Source organism: Centruroides sculpturatus, unplaced genomic scaffold, assembly GCF_000671375.1.
Source record: "Centruroides sculpturatus isolate CEXI.00-Female unplaced genomic scaffold, Cexi_2.0 scaffold194, whole genome shotgun sequence".
NCBI classification, from domain to species: Eukaryota; Metazoa; Arthropoda; class Arachnida; order Scorpiones; family Buthidae; genus Centruroides; species Centruroides sculpturatus.
Genome location: NW_019384455.1, coordinates 734,467 through 754,481, shown reverse-complemented (window position 1 = coordinate 754,481; position 20,015 = coordinate 734,467). Strand labels below are relative to the sequence as shown.

At 28.9% G+C, this 20,015-nt stretch overlaps 1 protein-coding gene across 1 annotated transcript in view; it reads left to right on the top strand.

Annotated features, from left to right (window-relative positions):
• The window catches only part of LOC111620668 (Wilms tumor protein 1-interacting protein homolog), a 74,754-nt gene extending 57,252 nt beyond the window's left edge, over window positions 1-17,502 (top strand). Inside the window, exon 8 of the mRNA XM_023362645.1 lies at window positions 16,363-17,502. Coding sequence (XP_023218413.1) covers window positions 16,363-16,509 — 147 coding nt within the window. The 3' untranslated portion in view covers window positions 16,510-17,502. The remainder of the gene's footprint in view (window positions 1-16,362) is intronic.
• The last annotated feature ends 2,513 nt before the right edge of the window (window positions 17,503-20,015 follow it).

Below are 20,015 nucleotides of genomic sequence, written 5' to 3'. Positions count from 1 at the left end.
TGGACAATGAATTCTTCATATTAACAGAAAGTTATATTAAATATAGACCATCATCAACTGAATATTTATTTTTATATAAAACTGATTATCTTTGAGAAAAAAATTTCATAAATTCATTTACAAACATTAATGAAATTAAGAAACAAGTGAAAATTATTAATAAGTCTGTCAAATTAACCAAAATTAAATTATAAATGATATAGTTAAAAGTTGCATTTATGTCATTTTTATTTATCATCTCTGTATCAGTTTCTGTGGAAAAGAAAAATTATCTGCAGAATGAAGAATAATGACAATGAACAGAAATATTTGACTATTGTTGATAGAAATGGTATATTATGATAAACATATAAACCATATGTAATAAATAATTTAAATTGAATCTTCAAATTGAAACTGTATTGTAAGTCATATAGAGATATTTTTAACTTCATATGCCGTATAGTATCACAATACAGGTAACTCTCTATATTCATGCTTTTTCTTATTTGTAATTTAACATTTTTATTGAAAATCTATAGTTTTGAAAGATATTTTAACTTTTATTTTCTATTATGTTAATTTTATATGCATAATTTTTTGTTCATTTGTTGTTTGACAAAGTATTGACATTAATAGAATATATTTGAACACTAAAAATCTTATTTAAATAAGTTGTGACCAGACACATGATTATTTGCAAAACATTTGTATATTCACAATTGCTTTTACAATATTTCATTACAGTGCAGGTAGCCCTCAGTTTATGCCGCAGTTCCATTCCTCCAAAGCTGGTGTGAACCGCCGGGGAGGTCGGGAACCGTTGACTCTCCCTTTTCGGCGACAGGTCGTTAAACCTGCTCACTTGTCAAGATGGCTAAATTTCAAATGCGGTCCCGAAGGGGCGGGATGGTTTTTGTCAGATTGAGTGGAGGAGGTGAGAGGGGTCGTCGACGAGGCATAGGCGATATACGAGTAAAAGGACACCATTTAACAATGAGAACAACAATTTTATTAGATTAACGAAACAAAAAATAGGTTACAAAATCTAACATGGGGAAATGAATTTAGCTCACTATTAGCTCCTAACTCGCGGAGAGAGAGTTTACAATTATTTGTTCATACCTCTAGTCGATTTCAACGTAGGCACAGAGTTCGAAGCACAAAGTTAAAGTTTCCCGGAGACGTAATCCTTTTAGACCATAGATGTGAGACTCCCCCGAGGAGGGGGAAAGAAGTCGCTTTTATAGCTTCGGACTGGGAAAATCAGTCAGGTGATCTCCTATTGTGTGAGATAGAGTTGGTCCTGCAGGTGTGTAGGTCAAAGTTGTTCCCGGGACCAAAACAAAATGACGAATTCGGACTTTAACTATAAACTTTTTGTCTTGCAGCAGAGGAATGTCATTGTTCGAGGGTTGAATGTTTATATTAACGATGAAAGTTATAGGTTGCGATGGNATTTTTTGAAGGGGGAAATGGTCTTCACAATTTGAAATCGATCGAACACAGTGTGCTCGAATGCTGGTGTAAACGCACGCCATCTATCGTAGGATAAATGTACTATGCCAAAAACATTCGTGGGAGTGTATTAAAAAACTTTCCGAAGTTTTATGGCTATCGTACTATGCCACAAACCTTCCCCGGAGTATATTAAACAACTTCCCAAAGTTTCACGGCAATCGGATAAGCGGTGTGGTAATGCATGAAGGACATAAGACAGACACACAGACAGACATACATTCATTTTTATATATATAGATAACACGTTGTGGATCTTTCTCTTAAATTTGAACATCGACAGTCGAATTAGAACAGTTTCAATCATATCACGTGACTGATTAAGCGAATGGAATGATTCAAACTCTAAGAAGTTCGGATTTATTCAAACTTTTTGAATTCATTGTTTGCTATTCGATCCAGCTGTTATCCTGATGAAGAAACCAGAAGGGGTTATGAAAATGTTTGGTTTTTGAAAGAAAAAGTGATACGCATCAGTTACAGGTTCCGTAAGTCAGATTTATTTTATTACATACAACCCGATGTGCAGTGGAGATTATATAATTATTAAGTGATGCCGACTAATTATTATCATAAAATCGTCGTCAGCCTTACTAAGGCTAGAGCGAAGCTGGATTTTTTAATGAAATGCAAGAGAATACATGTGTTCCCTATGACCATTTATCGCATAAGCCTACCACCAGGAAATGAACCGTTACGCAATAAAGTTAGATGGATGTGTATGAACAGGGCAATAAGAATGACTAGGAAATCGATTTATTCTAAATTGGTACAACTAGTGGACATTGAAAACATATTAATTTCTTGGGACTAACATTAAATTTCAGGTGAACAATAGAGAAAAAGATTAGTAATATCTTCCTAGTCATAAACAAAAAAATGGGCTTACATATTCATTTTCTTCATTCTGTTATTTCATATTTATTTTAAGCTTTTCAACAGAAAATATTATTTGTTAGCCCAAAAGTATCATCTTGTACAAGATGACTTTTGGGTTAACTAAAATTACTAGAGTCCAAAATTGAAACTGGAATAGATAACACACAATAAAATGCACACAATACATAATTTTCCAGGAAGCGGAGTTTGTGGAACAAATGTTTTCGGTTTATTTTATAAACCTGCTTCAGGTTTCAAATTACACAATTCAAAATTTTAAATTAAAATGTTTCACAAAGTCCACTTACTAGAAAATTATATATGGTGTGCATCAAATTACTAGTTTGTATTTGTTATAAATAATTCATATTTCAAACTACAGAAGGAAATAATATAATACTATTTACAGTTATTTAAATATTTAATTGCAAATTTTTTCAACCCACTTAATGGGCCATCTTCATGCTTAAGAAAACAAAACTTATACAAAATGACTGGTTTTATGTAACATTCTCTTTTGTTTTCTTGAGCCTAAAGATGTCCCATTAAGTAAATGGCAAATGTTTACAATTACATTTTTAAATCACTGTGAATGATGGTGTCTTTCTTTCAGGCAACAATTTGTTCTGTTTCTTACATATCATAGTCCAAATTATACATATTAAATCAAATAACTAAATTATTTAGGAGATATTTTAATGGTAAATTTGATTACAGTACTATAAGATTTAGCACTAAAGTTATCTTGTTACCATTCTTTACAAGTGTCATCATCTTGCAAAAAATTTAATTACAGTTAATTTCTTACTAAATTAATGTGTTGTTCAAAGCTGGAACTTATTCTAACATTAATCAATATCACACCTTTCTTACATCTTCCAGCAATATTTTATTAAGAGTGAATTTTTTTACTCAAAATAAACCAAATTATCACTGTAATTAAGTGAGCTACTTTTTGCTACTATTAATAATTAGAAGAATTGCTCGGAGATCTGGGTGGCATAACTGGCAATGCAACTGCATAGTAAGTGAGAAAGTTGTGGGTTCAAATCCCACTCCAATTTTCTTCTAAAATTATTTAATAAACATTAAATTATTATAATTATTAATTTTGATAAGAGATGGTGTCTCTAATACCAAATTACTTAATATCTAATTATTAATAGTAGCGAAAAATAGCCCGATTACTTATGGCAATTGTTTGGCTTATTATTAATTCATCAAGCTGATGTTTATGTGTACTGTATTTACTCGCTTATAAGACGAGGCTTTCGTGTGACTTTAAAGATCAAAATAAAGAAAATTAAATTTATTAATATAGTTCTAATTTTATTTCATTTAATCATAAGTAAAATATCAAATGAATATAAATGCACACATTGTCTTGCAAAAATTACTGGCATTTTAAATTTTAAGGAAAAATCTTGTAAAATCAACAATATAATTTGTTCATGTAAAGCTGGACAATGAGGAACCTTTATTTGCCAATTTTTAACAGTCAAAACCACTCTCTGTCGATTACATTTATGAGTTTGTCTGAATTCTGATTTCCGAATAATTGTTTGTTTTTACGTGGGAATGGATTAAAAATTACATCAGGCTCCTGTGTGATTTTGGAATTTCAAATTGGAATTCAATTCAATATCTTTGCTTTTCTTATTGCTATTCATCTTTACTCCTGACAATACACAAGAATGATTGAAATGACCCAGATAAAATACTTTTGTTTTTAAACACCAGAGGGTGAGCATCCAGTAAAAAATGCAAACACACAGTTTACAAGAATTATTGCAAAAACAAAGAATCTTTTGCTCACGTGTATAGGATAGGATGACCTAGGTTTATGAAGCAATCAAAAATGAATAAAAACCTCATCTTATATGCAAGTAAATATGGTATATATATATATATATATATTACCTGCTTCTGGTTTTACACTTTTGAATTGAATGGTTTACTGAGCATTCCAAAATTGGAATGTTCAAACATTTAAACTGATCTTTTTTTACAAAAATAATCTAACACATCAAATTAAATAAAGATAATTAGATATGCAAATATATAAAGTTATATAAACAATATTTAAAAATAATATAACTGAAACAATTAAAACAGAAATGGTAAATGGAAATAATGATCAATAACAAAAGTTGTACATTAAGTGTTATATAATGCAATAATGGCATAACTTTAATTAGATGATTGTGGGGTAATTGTGTAATTGTGAGTGTGGTCTTGCTGTAAGGAGTTGATGATGAACAATTGCTAGGCAAGCAATAAGGTCTCGCTCTCTTTATTGTTAAATGCAATCTACTTTGGTTTTAACACAAAATATCTCCAATACCTCAAGTTTTTAATTTGTAGTTACCAAACTCTTTCTATAATTGCTTCGTCTCAACATGATTGGGATGAAGACAAAATTATACAAAGAAAGTTTATAACTAATAAATTATACTATTACTTTTAATATTTTATTAGTTAATACTAATAAAATATTAAAAGTAATAGTATAATTTATTAGTTATAAACTTTCTTTGTATAATTTTGTCTTCATCCCAATCATGTTGAGACGAAGCAATTATAGAAAGAGTTTGGTAACTACAAATTAAAAACTTGAGGTATTGGAGATATTTTGTGTTAAAACCAAAGTAGATTGCATTTAACAATAAAGAGAGCGAGACCTTATTGCTTGCCTAGCAATTGTTCATCATCAACTCCTTACAGCAAGACCACACTCACAATTACACAATTACCCCACAATCATCTAATTAAAGTTATGCCATTATTGCATTATATAACACTTAATGTACAACTTTTGTTATTGATCATTATTTCCATTTACCATTTCTGTTTTAATTGTTTCAGTTATATTATTTTTAAATATTGTTTATATAACTTTATATATTTGCATATCTAATTATCTTTATTTAATTTGATGTGTTAGATTATTTTTGTAAAAAAAGATCAGTTTAAATGTTTGAACATTCCAATTTTGGAATGCTCAGTAAACCATTCAATTCAAAAGTGTAAAACCAGAAGCAGGTAATATATATATATATATATATACCATATTTACTTGCATATAAGATGAGGTTTTTATTCATTTTTGATTGCTTCATAAACCTAGGTCGTCCTATCCTATACACGTGAGCAAAAGATTCTTTGTTTTTGCAATAATTCTTGTAAACTGTGTGTTTGCATTTTTTACTGGATGCTCACCCTCTGGTGTTTAAAAACAAAAGTATTTTATCTGGGTCATTTCAATCATTCTTGTGTATTGTCAGGAGTAAAGATGAATAGCAATAAGAAAAGCAAAGATATTGAATTGAATTCCAATTTGAAATTCCAAAATCACACAGGAGCCTGATGTAATTTTTAATCCATTCCCACGTAAAAACAAACAATTATTCGGAAATCAGAATTCAGACAAACTCATAAATGTAATCGACAGAGAGTGGTTTTGACTGTTAAAAATTGGCAAATAAAGGTTCCTCATTGTCCAGCTTTACATGAACAAATTATATTGTTGATTTTACAAGATTTTTCCTTAAAATTTAAAATGCCAGTAATTTTTGCAAGACAATGTGTGCATTTATATTCATTTGATATTTTACTTATGATTAAATGAAATAAAATTAGAACTATATTAATAAATTTAATTTTCTTTATTTTGATCTTTAAAGTCACACGAAAGCCTCGTCTTATAAGCGAGTAAATACAGTACACATAAACATCAGCTTGATGAATTAATAATAAGCCAAACAATTGCCATAAGTAATCGGGCTATTTTTCGCTACTATTAATAATTAGATATTAAGTAATTTGGTATTAGAGACACCATCTCTTATCAAAATTAATAATTATAATAATTTAATGTTTATTAAATAATTTTAGAAGAAAATTGGAGTGGGATTTGAACCCACAACTTTCTCACTTACTATGCAGTTGCATTGCCAGTTATGCCACCCAGATCTCCGAGCAATTCTTCTAATTATTAATAGTAGCAAAAAGTAGCTCACTTAATTACAGTGATAATTTGGTTTATTTTGAGTAAAAAAATTCACTCTTAATAAAATATTGCTGGAAGATGTAAGAAAGGTGTGATATTGATTAATGTTAGAATAAGTTCCAGCTTTGAACAACACATTAATTTAGTAAGAAATTAACTGTAATTAAATTTTTTGCAAGATGATGACACTTGTAAAGAATGGTAACAAGATAACTTTAGTGCTAAATCTTATAGTACTGTAATCAAATTTACCATTAAAATATCTCCTAAATAATTTAGTTATTTGATTTAATATGTATAATTTGGACTATGATATGTAAGAAACAGAACAAATTGTTGCCTGAAAGAAAGACACCATCATTCACAGTGATTTAAAAATGTAATTGTAAACATTTGCCATTTACTTAATGGGACATCTTTAGGCTCAAGAAAACAAAAGAGAATGTTACATAAAACCAGTCATTTTGTATAAGTTTTGTTTTCTTAAGCATGAAGATGGCCCATTAAGTGGGTTGAAAAAATTTGCAATTAAATATTTAAATAACTGTAAATAGTATTATATTATTTCCTTCTGTAGTTTGAAATATGAATTATTTATAACAAATACAAACTAGTAATTTGATGCACACCATATATAATTTTCTAGTAAGTGGACTTTGTGAAACATTTTAATTTAAAATTTTGAATTGTGTAATTTGAAACCTGAAGCAGGTTTATAAAATAAACCGAAAACATTTGTTCCACAAACTCCGCTTCCTGGAAAATTATGTATTGTGTGCATTTTATTGTGTGTTATCTATTCCAGTTTCAATTTTGGACTCTAGTAATTTTAGTTAACCCAAAAGTCATCTTGTACAAGATGATACTTTTGGGCTAACAAATAATATTTTCTGTTGAAAAGCTTAAAATAAATATGAAATAACAGAATGAAGAAAATGAATATGTAAGCCCATTTTTTTGTTTATGACTAGGAAGATATTACTAATCTTTTTCTCTATTGTTCACCTGAAATTTAATGTTAGTCCCAAGAAATTAATATGTTTTCAATGTCCACTAGTTGTACCAATTTAGAATAAATCGATTTCCTAGTCATTCTTATTGCCCTGTTCATACACATCCATCTAACTTTATTGCGTAACGGTTCATTTCCTGGTGGTAGGCTTATGCGATAAATGGTCATAGGGAACACATGTATTCTCTTGCATTTCATTAAAAAATCCAGCTTCGCTCTAGCCTTAGTAAGGCTGACGACGATTTTATGATAATAATTAGTCGGCATCACTTAATAATTATATAATCTCCACTGCACATCGGGTTGTATGTAATAAAATAAATCTGACTTACGGAACCTGTAACTGATGCGTATCACTTTTTCTTTCAAAAACCAAACGTTTTCATAACCCCTTCTGGTTTCTTCATCAGGATAACAGCTGGATCGAATAGCAAACAATGAATTCAAAAAGTTTGAATAAATCCGAACTTCTTAGAGTTTGAATCATTCCATTCGCTTAATCAGTCACGTGATATGATTGAAACTGTTCTAATTCGACTGTCGATGTTCAAATTTAAGAGAAAGATCCACAACGTGTTATCTATATATATAAAAATGAATGTATGTCTGTCTGTGTGTCTGTCTTATGTCCTTCATGCATTACCACACCGCTTATCCGATTGCCGTGAAACTTTGGGAAGTTGTTTAATATACTCCGGGGAAGGTTTGTGGCATAGTACGATAGCCATAAAACTTCGGAAAGTTTTTTAATACACTCCCACGAATGTTTTTGGCATAGTACATTTATCCTACGATAGATGGCGTGCGTTTACACCAGCATTCGAGCACACTGTGTTCGATCGATTTCAAATTGTGAAGACCATTTCCCCCTTCAAAAAATATTTCTATATATGCATTTGTAAACTGTTATTTACGATATTCGTAATAATGTTTGTTTAATCACTTTATTTCAACTTTTTTTTGCTAATTATGTATTCGCTCGAACTTCGTTAAAACCTTAACTGTACCCCGAACAACAACCGAAGTTGTAGGAAGAAATTCGCGTATTTTACCGATCTAGGTATCCCCCCTTTTCCAAATTTTAATATCGACTCAAAATAATTTAAAAAGACAAATTACAATAAAACGGTTTATTATCCAACTATCAGAAATTTCACAACATGCCAAGGAAGAGAGGAAGGAGCAATTAAATAATGAAAATTATAAAGGATTTAAAAATATATATAAAAATGGGGAATATCGCACTTCTGACAATCGCAGCGAGTGTGTGGGCTAAATTTGGAGAATCCGTGCTTCTCGCATGGACAACTGTATGTGGCCGGCTCACGCGTCGAAAAACCTTCCGATTCATTCGTGTACGCAACAGACGGAAAAACAAAAAATATCGTGTATCCACAAGCACTCCAATAAATAAATAGAATTGAAACGACACTTTGAAATGTTTTCCCGATGAAAATTAATAATAATAATAAGTTTCAATAAAAATAATAAAATGTAAATTGAATTTTATCATTACGAGTTTGCTTGAATTTCGTTTCTTCTGAGATTGCAGCAATGCGCGACGGGTAAGCTAGTTGAGATATAAAGATTATTTATATCTCAACTACGTGTTCCCTAATATCATTTATTTTTAAGGCTTAATATAATTTTGTTATCACTCTTTATGGAGGTATTTTGTAATGAACACGCAAAACACAAGCAATAATATAGAAAATATGAGGATACCCATTAGGTTCAACCCTCTATTGAAGTCCCTGTACAACACCATTGCTAGACGACGTAATGTTAACATAGCATACAGAAGATGCAGCACCTTATTTGATATCCTACGTAATGAAAAAGACGGATCCAGGACGGAGAGGCTATCAGGCGTATATACAATTCTTATAAAGGATAACAGGTTCAACAGGGATATGGTATACGTGGGATCAACTAAACGCTCGTTAGAGGTTAGATTAAAAGAGCATATTTCGGATATACAGCACAACAGGCACACAACCTCACTCTCCACCTATGCCACTGATCCCGATATAGTGGCGGACTTCAATGCAGCACGGATAATTGCCTCCACACCACATATTCATAAACTAAAATGGCTAGAAGAGATGGAAATCTTTAGGGTGTATGACAAATCTGAGTGTATTAATTCAAGAGAAGAGATCACCCTTTCCATGGCGTGGCAACACCTACTCCATAAAGAGTGATAACGAAATTATATTAAGCCTTAAAAATAAATGATATTAGGGAACACGAGAATATTAAATAATCTTTATATCTCAATAACACATTGTGGATCTTTCTCTTAAATTTGAACATCGACAGTCGAATTAGAACAGTTTCAATCATATCACGTGACTGATTAAGCGAATGGAACGATTCAAACTCTAAGAAGTTCGGATTTATTCAAACTTTTTGAATTCATTTTTTGCTATTCGATCCAGCTGTTATCCTGATGAAGAACCCAGAAGGGGTTATGAAAACGTTTGGTTTTTGAAAGAAAAAGTGATATGCATCGGTTACAGGTTCCGTAAGTCAGATTTATTTTATTGCATACAACCCGATGTGCAGTGGAGATTATATAATTATTAAGTGATGCCGACTAATTATTATCGTAAAATCGTCGTCAGCCTTACTAAGGCTAGAGCGAAGCTGGATTTTTTAATGAAATGCAAGAGAATACATGTGTTCCCTATGACCATTTATCGCATAAGCCTACCACCAGGAAATGAACCGTTATGCAATAAAGTTAGATGGATGTGTATGAACAGGGCAATAAGGATGACTAGGAAATCGGTTTATTCTAAGAAATTAATATATGATCAAGAGCTGTACTTCACAAGATAGAATTTATATCATAACTCTGCAAATGTAGCAAAGAAGATACACATAGCTGTTATATTTCATGTTATAAATATCTTAATTTTTGAGCCAATATTTAACCAATTGTTTTTTAAATACAAATGATTCAATATATTCTTTATATTATTTGTACTAATTATAAGAAGTCCAACTTATAGAACATTGCTTCAAATAAGTAATTTATTTGATTTGCTTTATAGCTATTACTTCAAAAACTGCATTTGCAATAATACTAACAATGTCCTATTTATAGATTTAAATGCAGTATAACTTTAATTAAACTCTAACTTTTTGGTCATTTTTAACAATCTTCTTCAAGGAATAAAAATGCATTCTAAAAAGAACTAATGCCATCAATATAGAACTTACTAATTCAATTTGAAAGTTAATGCATCAGAATATAGTTTCACATAATTTTATTTATTTAAATTAAGTGTATGCTATTTTACTATATTATAATTTTTGCTGATTATTTTATGATTTGTCTGTATACCACACAGACATTCAGCACATTCAATTCTGTATACCAACATAGACATTGAATTTCTGAAATTATGTTCAGAAATTTTGTTGAACTCTCAAATCATATTAATAAGTTCTATACTGATGGCACTCATTCTATTTAGAATGTATTATTTTTCTTGAAGGTCATTAAAAATGACCAAAAATGGTAAAGTATAATTAAAATTATACTGCATTTAAAGATATTGATGTGACATTATTAGTAGACTACAATGATCAGTTTGTCCAACAAAAACAACAAACTACAAAACTAAAAATAAATGAGAAATGAATATTTATATTTAAGATATATATATATATAATGTACTGTACATTTTAGACTCAGTATGAATAATATAAACGTAAGTAGTTAGTCAGAAAAAAATTAACAAATTTTATTTGCTAATTATGAGAGAATAAAACTAAATATTCTGTGCCCTTAAACAGAGTTATATCCTATTGATCATCATTATTAATAAACTGTCACTTTTTTTTTATTCTCTGACATGTTTTTTTCATTAATGAAAAAATTGATATTCTAAAAGAATAAGACTTGTATGTTGAATATTTCACTAATTAAGTATATAAATTCCATTAGTTCTTTGTAATATGTTAGTGGATTATTAAAAGTTTTTTACAAAATGTGTTTTACTGAATATTGTCTTACAGAAATCATATAAATATTTGAATTTATACCTTATATATTCCTATAAATACTTAACATTAATCAAAGCAAAAATTGGATGCACAAAGTATAATCACTTTTCAAAACACCTAAATCCAGTTACAAAAAAATTTATTAACTGAATTAAACATTTTCAATCTTGTTTAAAGGTTCTTAAGATTGAATAGAAAAATGGAACAAAAACAAATTTAAAAATACATACATTTGAATGATATGATTCATATTACCTGTCACATACTGAATATACAAAATGGTAAATACAGTAGACCCCCCTATAACACGGTAGATACGTTCTGTGTTTTATGAAATTCATGATGTATGAGTCCTTAAATACATGAGCCAATCACAGCCCGGCACGTATGCAGTTTACAGACTATGGCTGTTTGAAAGGTTTTCTTCCATAAAATTAATCGATTCTAGATTAATTTGACTCAACATTTCCAAAACACACATAATTTTTTGGGAATAATTCATATAAACTATGCTATAAAAAAAAATTGTAGGATTACTTACCAAGTGTGCACCGTTCAACAACACCATTGCTTAAGCTTGTTTTCGTCTTGGAGCAGCACATCGAACGGTGGGCACGTGTTTCCTGATAAATTATTTTTCTGCAAAAAATTTGCTGAACTTTGGAGATATCATTAATATAAATATAATTTTTATGGCCGTTAAATAATAAATGGTTTTTAGTAGGTCCGCTGCTCATTTAAACTCAACAGTTTGTGCAATTCGACCAATCCTGTTGCGACACGAGTCGGCAATGACGTTTTACTGTATCATACGAGTCTCATTTAGCGTGTTTAAACAAATACAATCACAATTTTTTCGTTGTTGTATACGAATCTGTATTATATGAACCTGTTTTATAGGGGTCTACTGTATTTAACATAAGAATAATATAAATATTGATACATAAAAATATTTTATGTAAAACATTACAGCCAAATGATTGCTAAATTATATCAGGATATGTTACTACTACCATTATTAATTAAATACTAAGTAATTTGGTACTTGAGACTAATTTGGTGTTAGGTGCCAAATTACTTAGTATTTAAGTAATAATAGTAGTAGTAACATAGCCCAATATAATTCAATAATCATTTGGCTTTAATATATAACTATCAGGTTTGGATATTTATAAAATATTACAGATATTCTGTCAAAATACAAATATTCCATTTAATAAAGGACTTAAAGGAATAAAAATAACATAAATATAATTTGCAAAAATAAATAGAAATAAAATTAAGATACACAAATTGAAAATCAAACATACATCATACATCAAAAATATAACATGGGACCTTTTAAAAATAATAATGTAACAAAATCAAAACCAGGTATACAAGAAAACTTCAAAAAATGCCCTCCACACATGCAACATTAGTGTTGTATCCCTATTATCAATTGCAGTCCCTTTATTAACATTTGCTAAAGTATCTAAGAGAAATGCAGCAAAACAAAGTGATGTAAGAGATGCTATGAGAGGATGGATTATAATGGATTTTCACCCTACCTTAAATGCTATGTATAAAAAAAATAGCTGCCTAGACCAACACCTTGATTATATTGAAACATGGTCAAACTGCCTAGACCAACACCTTGATTATATTGAAACATGGTCCAACTGCCTTTTGATTACTATCGAATGCAAAGGATGCATATCATATGGACAGAATCCCAGGAGTTTACTCAGTACCACTTATGACAACAGATTTGATAAGAACTTTTCTATGAAACTCACACTTTGTGTCCTTACTGTACATTGTTCTCCATTCTGGAAACTATTAAATGCAATGTTTTTTCTTACCTATTTTAAAAGAGGAAAGGATAAGGTTGTCAGTGACCCCAACCTTCACCTATGGTCCCCATTCAGTACCCTGTCTCCAGCATCCCCTTCTGTCTACTTTTCTCAGTGCCTTAATCAGAAAAGGTGTTTGGAGCAAACCTTCTTTCATGCCCTGCATAAAAACGAACTTTCACATAATAAAAGTTACATTATTGATGAAAATGTCTAAACGTCCCTAGATTTACTCACTACCCACAAAGGGCAGTAGTGTCCACCTTGGGAATTACTGCAATATGTAGTAATAAGGAAGCCATATAGTAGAATGTAGGATACATCTGTAGAAAGTTTTTCTTTGTTTATTTCATTACTTCATATTACAATTTTATTTATGTGGTTAAATAGTGTGGGCATTAATTAATATTGGAATAAGAGAAATGTTTAATTCCCATGTAAGATGTCAATTGAAGTTGGTGACATAGAAGAACAATTCTGTGTGTAGCGTCTTTGTAATCCAAATGTTAATTTTGGTAGACGATCAAGCAGCAATTAACGTTTGGATTATAAAGACGCTACACACAGAATTTGAAGATACAGCAACCATGTCTTCTACATAGAAGAACAAATTTGAAGTAAATTCCAGAAAATTGAGAATATTCAACTTCAACACAAATCTTCAGTCAAGCTTGAAGCTGGCCACTAAACAGACCAAAAACATTTTCACTGTATATTTCACATCTTGTTGCTGCTGGAAATGTATGTAAAGCTAATGTAAGTTACTGTTGTAATTCCAGCCATATATATAATTTCGTGACTTTTGATGATTAAATTATCACCTTCAAGCAATTGGAACAAAAATGAAATAAGAACATTAGAATATAATCATAAAAGAGTAATGTAAATAGTATTTTGTAATTGCTTCTAGATCTTCATAATACTTTTACAGTTGAATTTTGATATAAAGAAGAATTTTGAGTAAAATGAAATTATATTTATACTGTTCAGAATGTTGGTTTAAAGAAGTGTTGTCCTTTGATCTTTACCACATCCAAGACAAGATCAGAGATATATTGCATCAAATTATTGGCAAAATTAAATTAAAATATGCTTTTTTGGTATATTTTTATCATCTATCAGTTCCATAGCTGTGAAACATCCTTATTTATCTTTTATCCAGTTGATATGCAATATGTAAATCCTCTAAACCATAGATTATGAAAAACTAGCTTGTTACACTCTGTGTTTTCTGGGTTTATAAAAGTAACCGTTGCAGTAATTGTTATACCTGGCATTATTAATCATAAATTTCAAAAATGTAAGTGGTACATTTTAAGAACTTTTATCAGAATGCCTATAAACTGTGGGAAATAAATAGCAAGTTTATAGAAAAAATTATTAGAATTAGTTTGGTTTATTTGGTATTGCAACATGACAAGTGGATGATCTGCCAAGGAGGGATTTCTCCTGGGAGGACTTCTATGGGAAACTGACTCCTATATAGGTATTATTAATGAGAAGAAAGCCCAGAAAACTCCATGTGGCCAGCCTGTTGATGTGCAAACTAACTAACTATTAGTGTTTTGTGGTTTTATCCATTTGGATAAAACCACAAAACACTGGACACTTGTTAGAATTAAGAAAGTTACCATTCAGAAATGAAAAAACCTGAGTTGTTAGATGTAAAAAATTAAATACTTATATAGTTTTTTCAGTGTAACACTTTCGACTCCACACATGCAATTGTTCTGTGCTACCCATCTCAGTAATGATATAGTCCATCTATTTTGCAAAATAGATGGACTATATCATTATCCTTATCATATTAAGTGAATAAAATAATTATTTTTTTCTTAATTATACCCTATTTTTTATGAATTATACTTAGTCTATTATTTTTTTAAGTTTGTTTTTTGAGACATCATGAAGTGGACATAGACACTGGACTTTTTCACATCCACTTTATTTTCTTATCCTTTGGTTTTTTATTCTTTCAAGAAAATACAGTGCTGTCACAGTGACAATGATAGCTGACTTACCAAGTAACAAATAACAAACAAACCCATAAACTTAAAAAAGGACTAAAAATACAAATAGTAAAAACAATAAACATATAAAAATTAGAACAGTTAAAATAATTTTGTTTTCTAATGCAGGATAACAGTCGTAGAGAAGTTTTTACAAATGGATTTAAATTTAAAGTAATCAAGAAAGAATAGATCTTCAATGGTTACAGCAGTCTTTTGATACCTGTAGAAAAATGATTTAAGTGTAACATTAAGGCAGGCAAATAGAGAATACATACAAGCAGAATCTCTAGAATTAAAAGAAGCTCCATGTTGTCAAGGCAAGCAATAGCAAGCTCCACATGTAGTTGTGCACTTCAGTGTAAGCAACAGCAAGCATCTCAGTGCCTGGACCCCACACCTTCTAAAACTATATAACATCAAGTATGCCACAAACAGTTAAATGGGCTACTTGAAGTCAGCATAGTCATGTGGGCTACATAGTTAAACATGATAGTCTTATTGGAGTGACACAGACGACAGTATCGTGCATCAGATTAAAATTACAACTGGTGTCCCATTAACAGAAAAGTACCAAATTTTTATTTCATTTTGCTTTCTAAACTTATAAATTATCAGAATTAACTTTTCAATGAATTGTTAATCACATTTAAATATTTTATAAATGAGGTCAAATAAGTTAAAAGCATTTAAAATGTAATTACAGTATATTGAAAAATAATTCAGTATTGTAAAAATTTCTTATTATATAATTATTTTTAGTCTTTTTAATGAAAGTTTTGAATCTCAATAATAAGCAGCAGTTGCTCCATAGGCACAAGTCTAATTGTAGTTTTAAAATCTGTATAACCCACACTCCTTTCAAATTGTCTTTTAAGCACAAACTGCAGGTTATATGCACAAAAATCCAGTATTTCTAGTGTTCTGTTATAATCATTGAATAAATTTGGTCACTGTAATTTTACTTTAAAGATATTATTAATAATAAACTTATATTTAATTATATTGAAAGAAATGCATTATAATATTACAAATTATGTTCTTAATTATTTTGAATTTTAAACTTTTTTAATACAGTTTCATAAAATATGGTATCTTTTTCAGGATTGTGGTATGCAGTTAACAGATGAGCCAGACAAACGCTGCTATCCTCTAGAAAATCATTTGCTGTGTCGAGATTGTCATCTTAGAAGATTAGAAATGCAGGGTCAGAGTCCCACGATGCAAACATTACCAAGAATGCCGTGTTAGTGATTATTAAAAACAAAAATCGCGTCATGAATGAATGATTATTTTGCAGGGTGACTGACTGGTTGATGTATGAAAAGATTTTGTTTTGTTTTTACTTATTATAAAATCTATATCTTGTAAGAATTATGTGATAAGTCAATATTTTCCCATAATATTTAATTTAATGTGCCATAGAAAAACTTAGAATCAAGTTTTAGTTTTCTTGGATGTCATTATACTGGTGAGTCATTGTATATATACAGTAACATATTTTATAGCAAAATAAAATTTGAATGAGAAATGTATTAATATATCTAATGTCCAATACAAAACAAAGTTACCATTGCACAAGTACTTCAAATTGATTTATAATTTTTCATAGAGCCGTAATTAAATTTCTTTATTAATTAGCATAATAAATATATTTTGTTAAATAAATTTTTCTTATATATACATATTTATAATTAAATTTTTATATTATGCTATACATATTTAGATATAAAATATTTTAAATCTCTTATTTGCAAGATCTGTTGAATGTTATTTTTCAAATTAGATGCCAAATCTTGTTCAAAAGTGCCAATAAAAAAAATATATATATATATAATTCCTTTTAATTAAAAAAATGAATATATAATTATTTTAAATGTGCAATTTTTACGTGTAGTCAATCTAAAATAATTAGTGACATTGTAATTTTTATTGCTGGATTTTGTACTTAGATAAAGCAATGTCAATCTAGAGATACGTGGTGTAAAACGTAACAAAATTTAAGTTATAAATCTAATAATTTTTGCGCAATTATTTATTGGTTGCTCACAATATTATACGTCTCAATTAGGGCCATCTTAAGAGATTTAAATGAAATAATAATAGATCTCATTGTAGTGCAATTTATTGACTTTTGTATATCCACTATGATCATAGAAGTAATTCCCATTTGTATACTTCATCTCAGTCTCTCTGAAGATTAATATTGGCCCTATCCACCAATTTATTTTGTAGTTTTATACATATGTATTTTTCAAATGTGGTATTTTATGATTTAAGATGTATGTCATACTTATGAACAAAGTCTGTGTTAAGAAAGATGTGTTATTTGTAAGGAATGCATTCTGTACTTAATCTAATACTTTTGATGTTTTAAGCAGAATCATATATTTATCACTTAAAAGTTGGTGTTGTTAAATTACAAATTGCCAATTTACAATGTTAAAAGATAAAAAGACAAACTTAAACACAATTTTTAGCCATAGTTCCCTACAGTTCACTATAATGCATTTAGTATTATTTGTTGTGTGTTATTGTTATTATAGTAAATTGTTAACAGATTGCATTTAGATTCCTAGTGATCAGGTGAAGTGTCTTAAAATGTGCCTACCTACAGCAACCCAATAAATTTAATCATCTTATTTAATATCATAAACATTGAGATGCTGTGTTTTTGTTTTCATTTTTTTTAATCTAATAATACATATATATTTTAAGTGAAAATGTTTGTAACTCTCAGGTAATTATTGTACTAAGTTATAAATGAAATTTTAAGAATTCAATATTTGTAACTAAGCACAATTTTCATTGTAAAAGTTGATTGTTTTAATATTTATTGTGCAATACAATCAAATGTAACTTTCACAATATATTCAAAATTATGAAAGTGAAACTGATTATCCATTAAATCTAATATTAATAAAATTAGAGAAGTGATCTTTTGTCATTAATTATTAATAAAAGAAAATTTATGCAAACTTACTGATAATTTAAGTATTTATATGATGCAATTAATATTTAAACACAATGTAATATTTATCACTTTAAAAAAAATCCTTTTAAAATTTATTAAATTCTTATTTATAATTACTAACAATTATATTTTGTACCATATATTATTAAAAAAAAGCCATAAGCAATCATATGCCAGTTAACATGATGGTCATTTGACAGATGTCATTTTTATCATTAAAAGCTGTCAGATTTTCATATTTGAAGTCCAAGAATACATCACGTTCATTTAAGTTTTATTCATTTATGATATGATGAATTTAGTTGGAATTCTTCACTTAAATATTTGTTATGCAAAATATCTGAGAAGAATATTTCATATCAAATTGATGAGATAGAAATTCAGATATTTAATATTAAATTATCTGTTTACTTGTAAGTTATTTGCAAATATACAATAACAGATAAATTCTCAAGTAAAACTTTTATTTTAACATGTAAGAATTTTAGTTTTTTCCTGTCAAGAAAAAATTGATTTGCATATTTAGCTACCATTATTTTTAATTTAATATACTCCAAAATGTATGCTTTATAATTTTAAAAATAAATCTTTACAAAATTGTGAAAAGCATGCAGAAATATCAAAATAAATTTTAGATAATTTTTGCATTTTGTCATCATGTTTTTCTTAATTATAAATTATGCATTTATGTGATATTTTTAAATGTATTTATACAGATTTAATTATATAATATGTAGCTGTTTAACTTCATTAGGAAAATTTACTACAGCATTATTAATAACTAAAAAAAATTTTTTTAACTTCCCTTTTCATATCATTAAATTAATTCTACAACAAATAAAACGTTCATTTTTAATTGCAAAATTCCATTTGTTCTTGCATTAATAATTTAATTTTTAAAAAATTACAAAAGTAAATTTTTAATTATTTTATAAACATGTACAGTATACCTAAATGAAATTTCATTCCTATTGTTATTGTTATCTACACTATCAAATAAAAATAACTTGATGATAATCCTACACACGATCCAGATTTCATGGATTTTATACATTTCCTCCTCTCAACATAAATCTGAAGTTTAAAGAAAAAAATAATAATTTTATTTTCTGCTCCATCGCCTCTTCTCTCCTTCCAACTGTTCAATAACCCTTGGCTCCTGTCTGGCTCACAGCATCGATCTTTGTAAGATGCTCTATTGAAATAACAGGACATTATTTTAACTTTTTTCTTTTTTTTTATCTCTAATCAAAAACGTTAAATGGCTATAATGATTGCTTTGTCAAACTAATGACATAATTACTTCTGTAACTGATGCGATATGATTTTTAAGATTTTTACACTTAATCGCTTTAAGAGGGCCCTTAAAATTTTACTCGCACAAAAAAGAAACTTAAAATATAACCTTGCAACTTTTAAAAAAATAACTAAAAATCATCATTTAATTTAGAAGTAAATAAATAGACTTGATTTATAGTTTTGCCTAATTTTTAAATCTTGCATCAGTGTTATCAATAGTTTTATCGCATCGGTTGCTACAATTAATATTCTCACTGTATTGCATGTTAAACCTGTTTAACTTATATTTATGAATGCAATCGACGGACAATTACTATTGATTATGTTATATCAATCCCTTTGCAGTCATAATTTTTTTTATTGAGATGATGCATCAAATCCTCAAACATTGTGTTTGTAGTGAAAGTCGAAAAATAATAATGTCGTAGGTCATATCATATCTTTATCGATAATCCCGTATTTAATTTATAGCGTCCTAGATCTT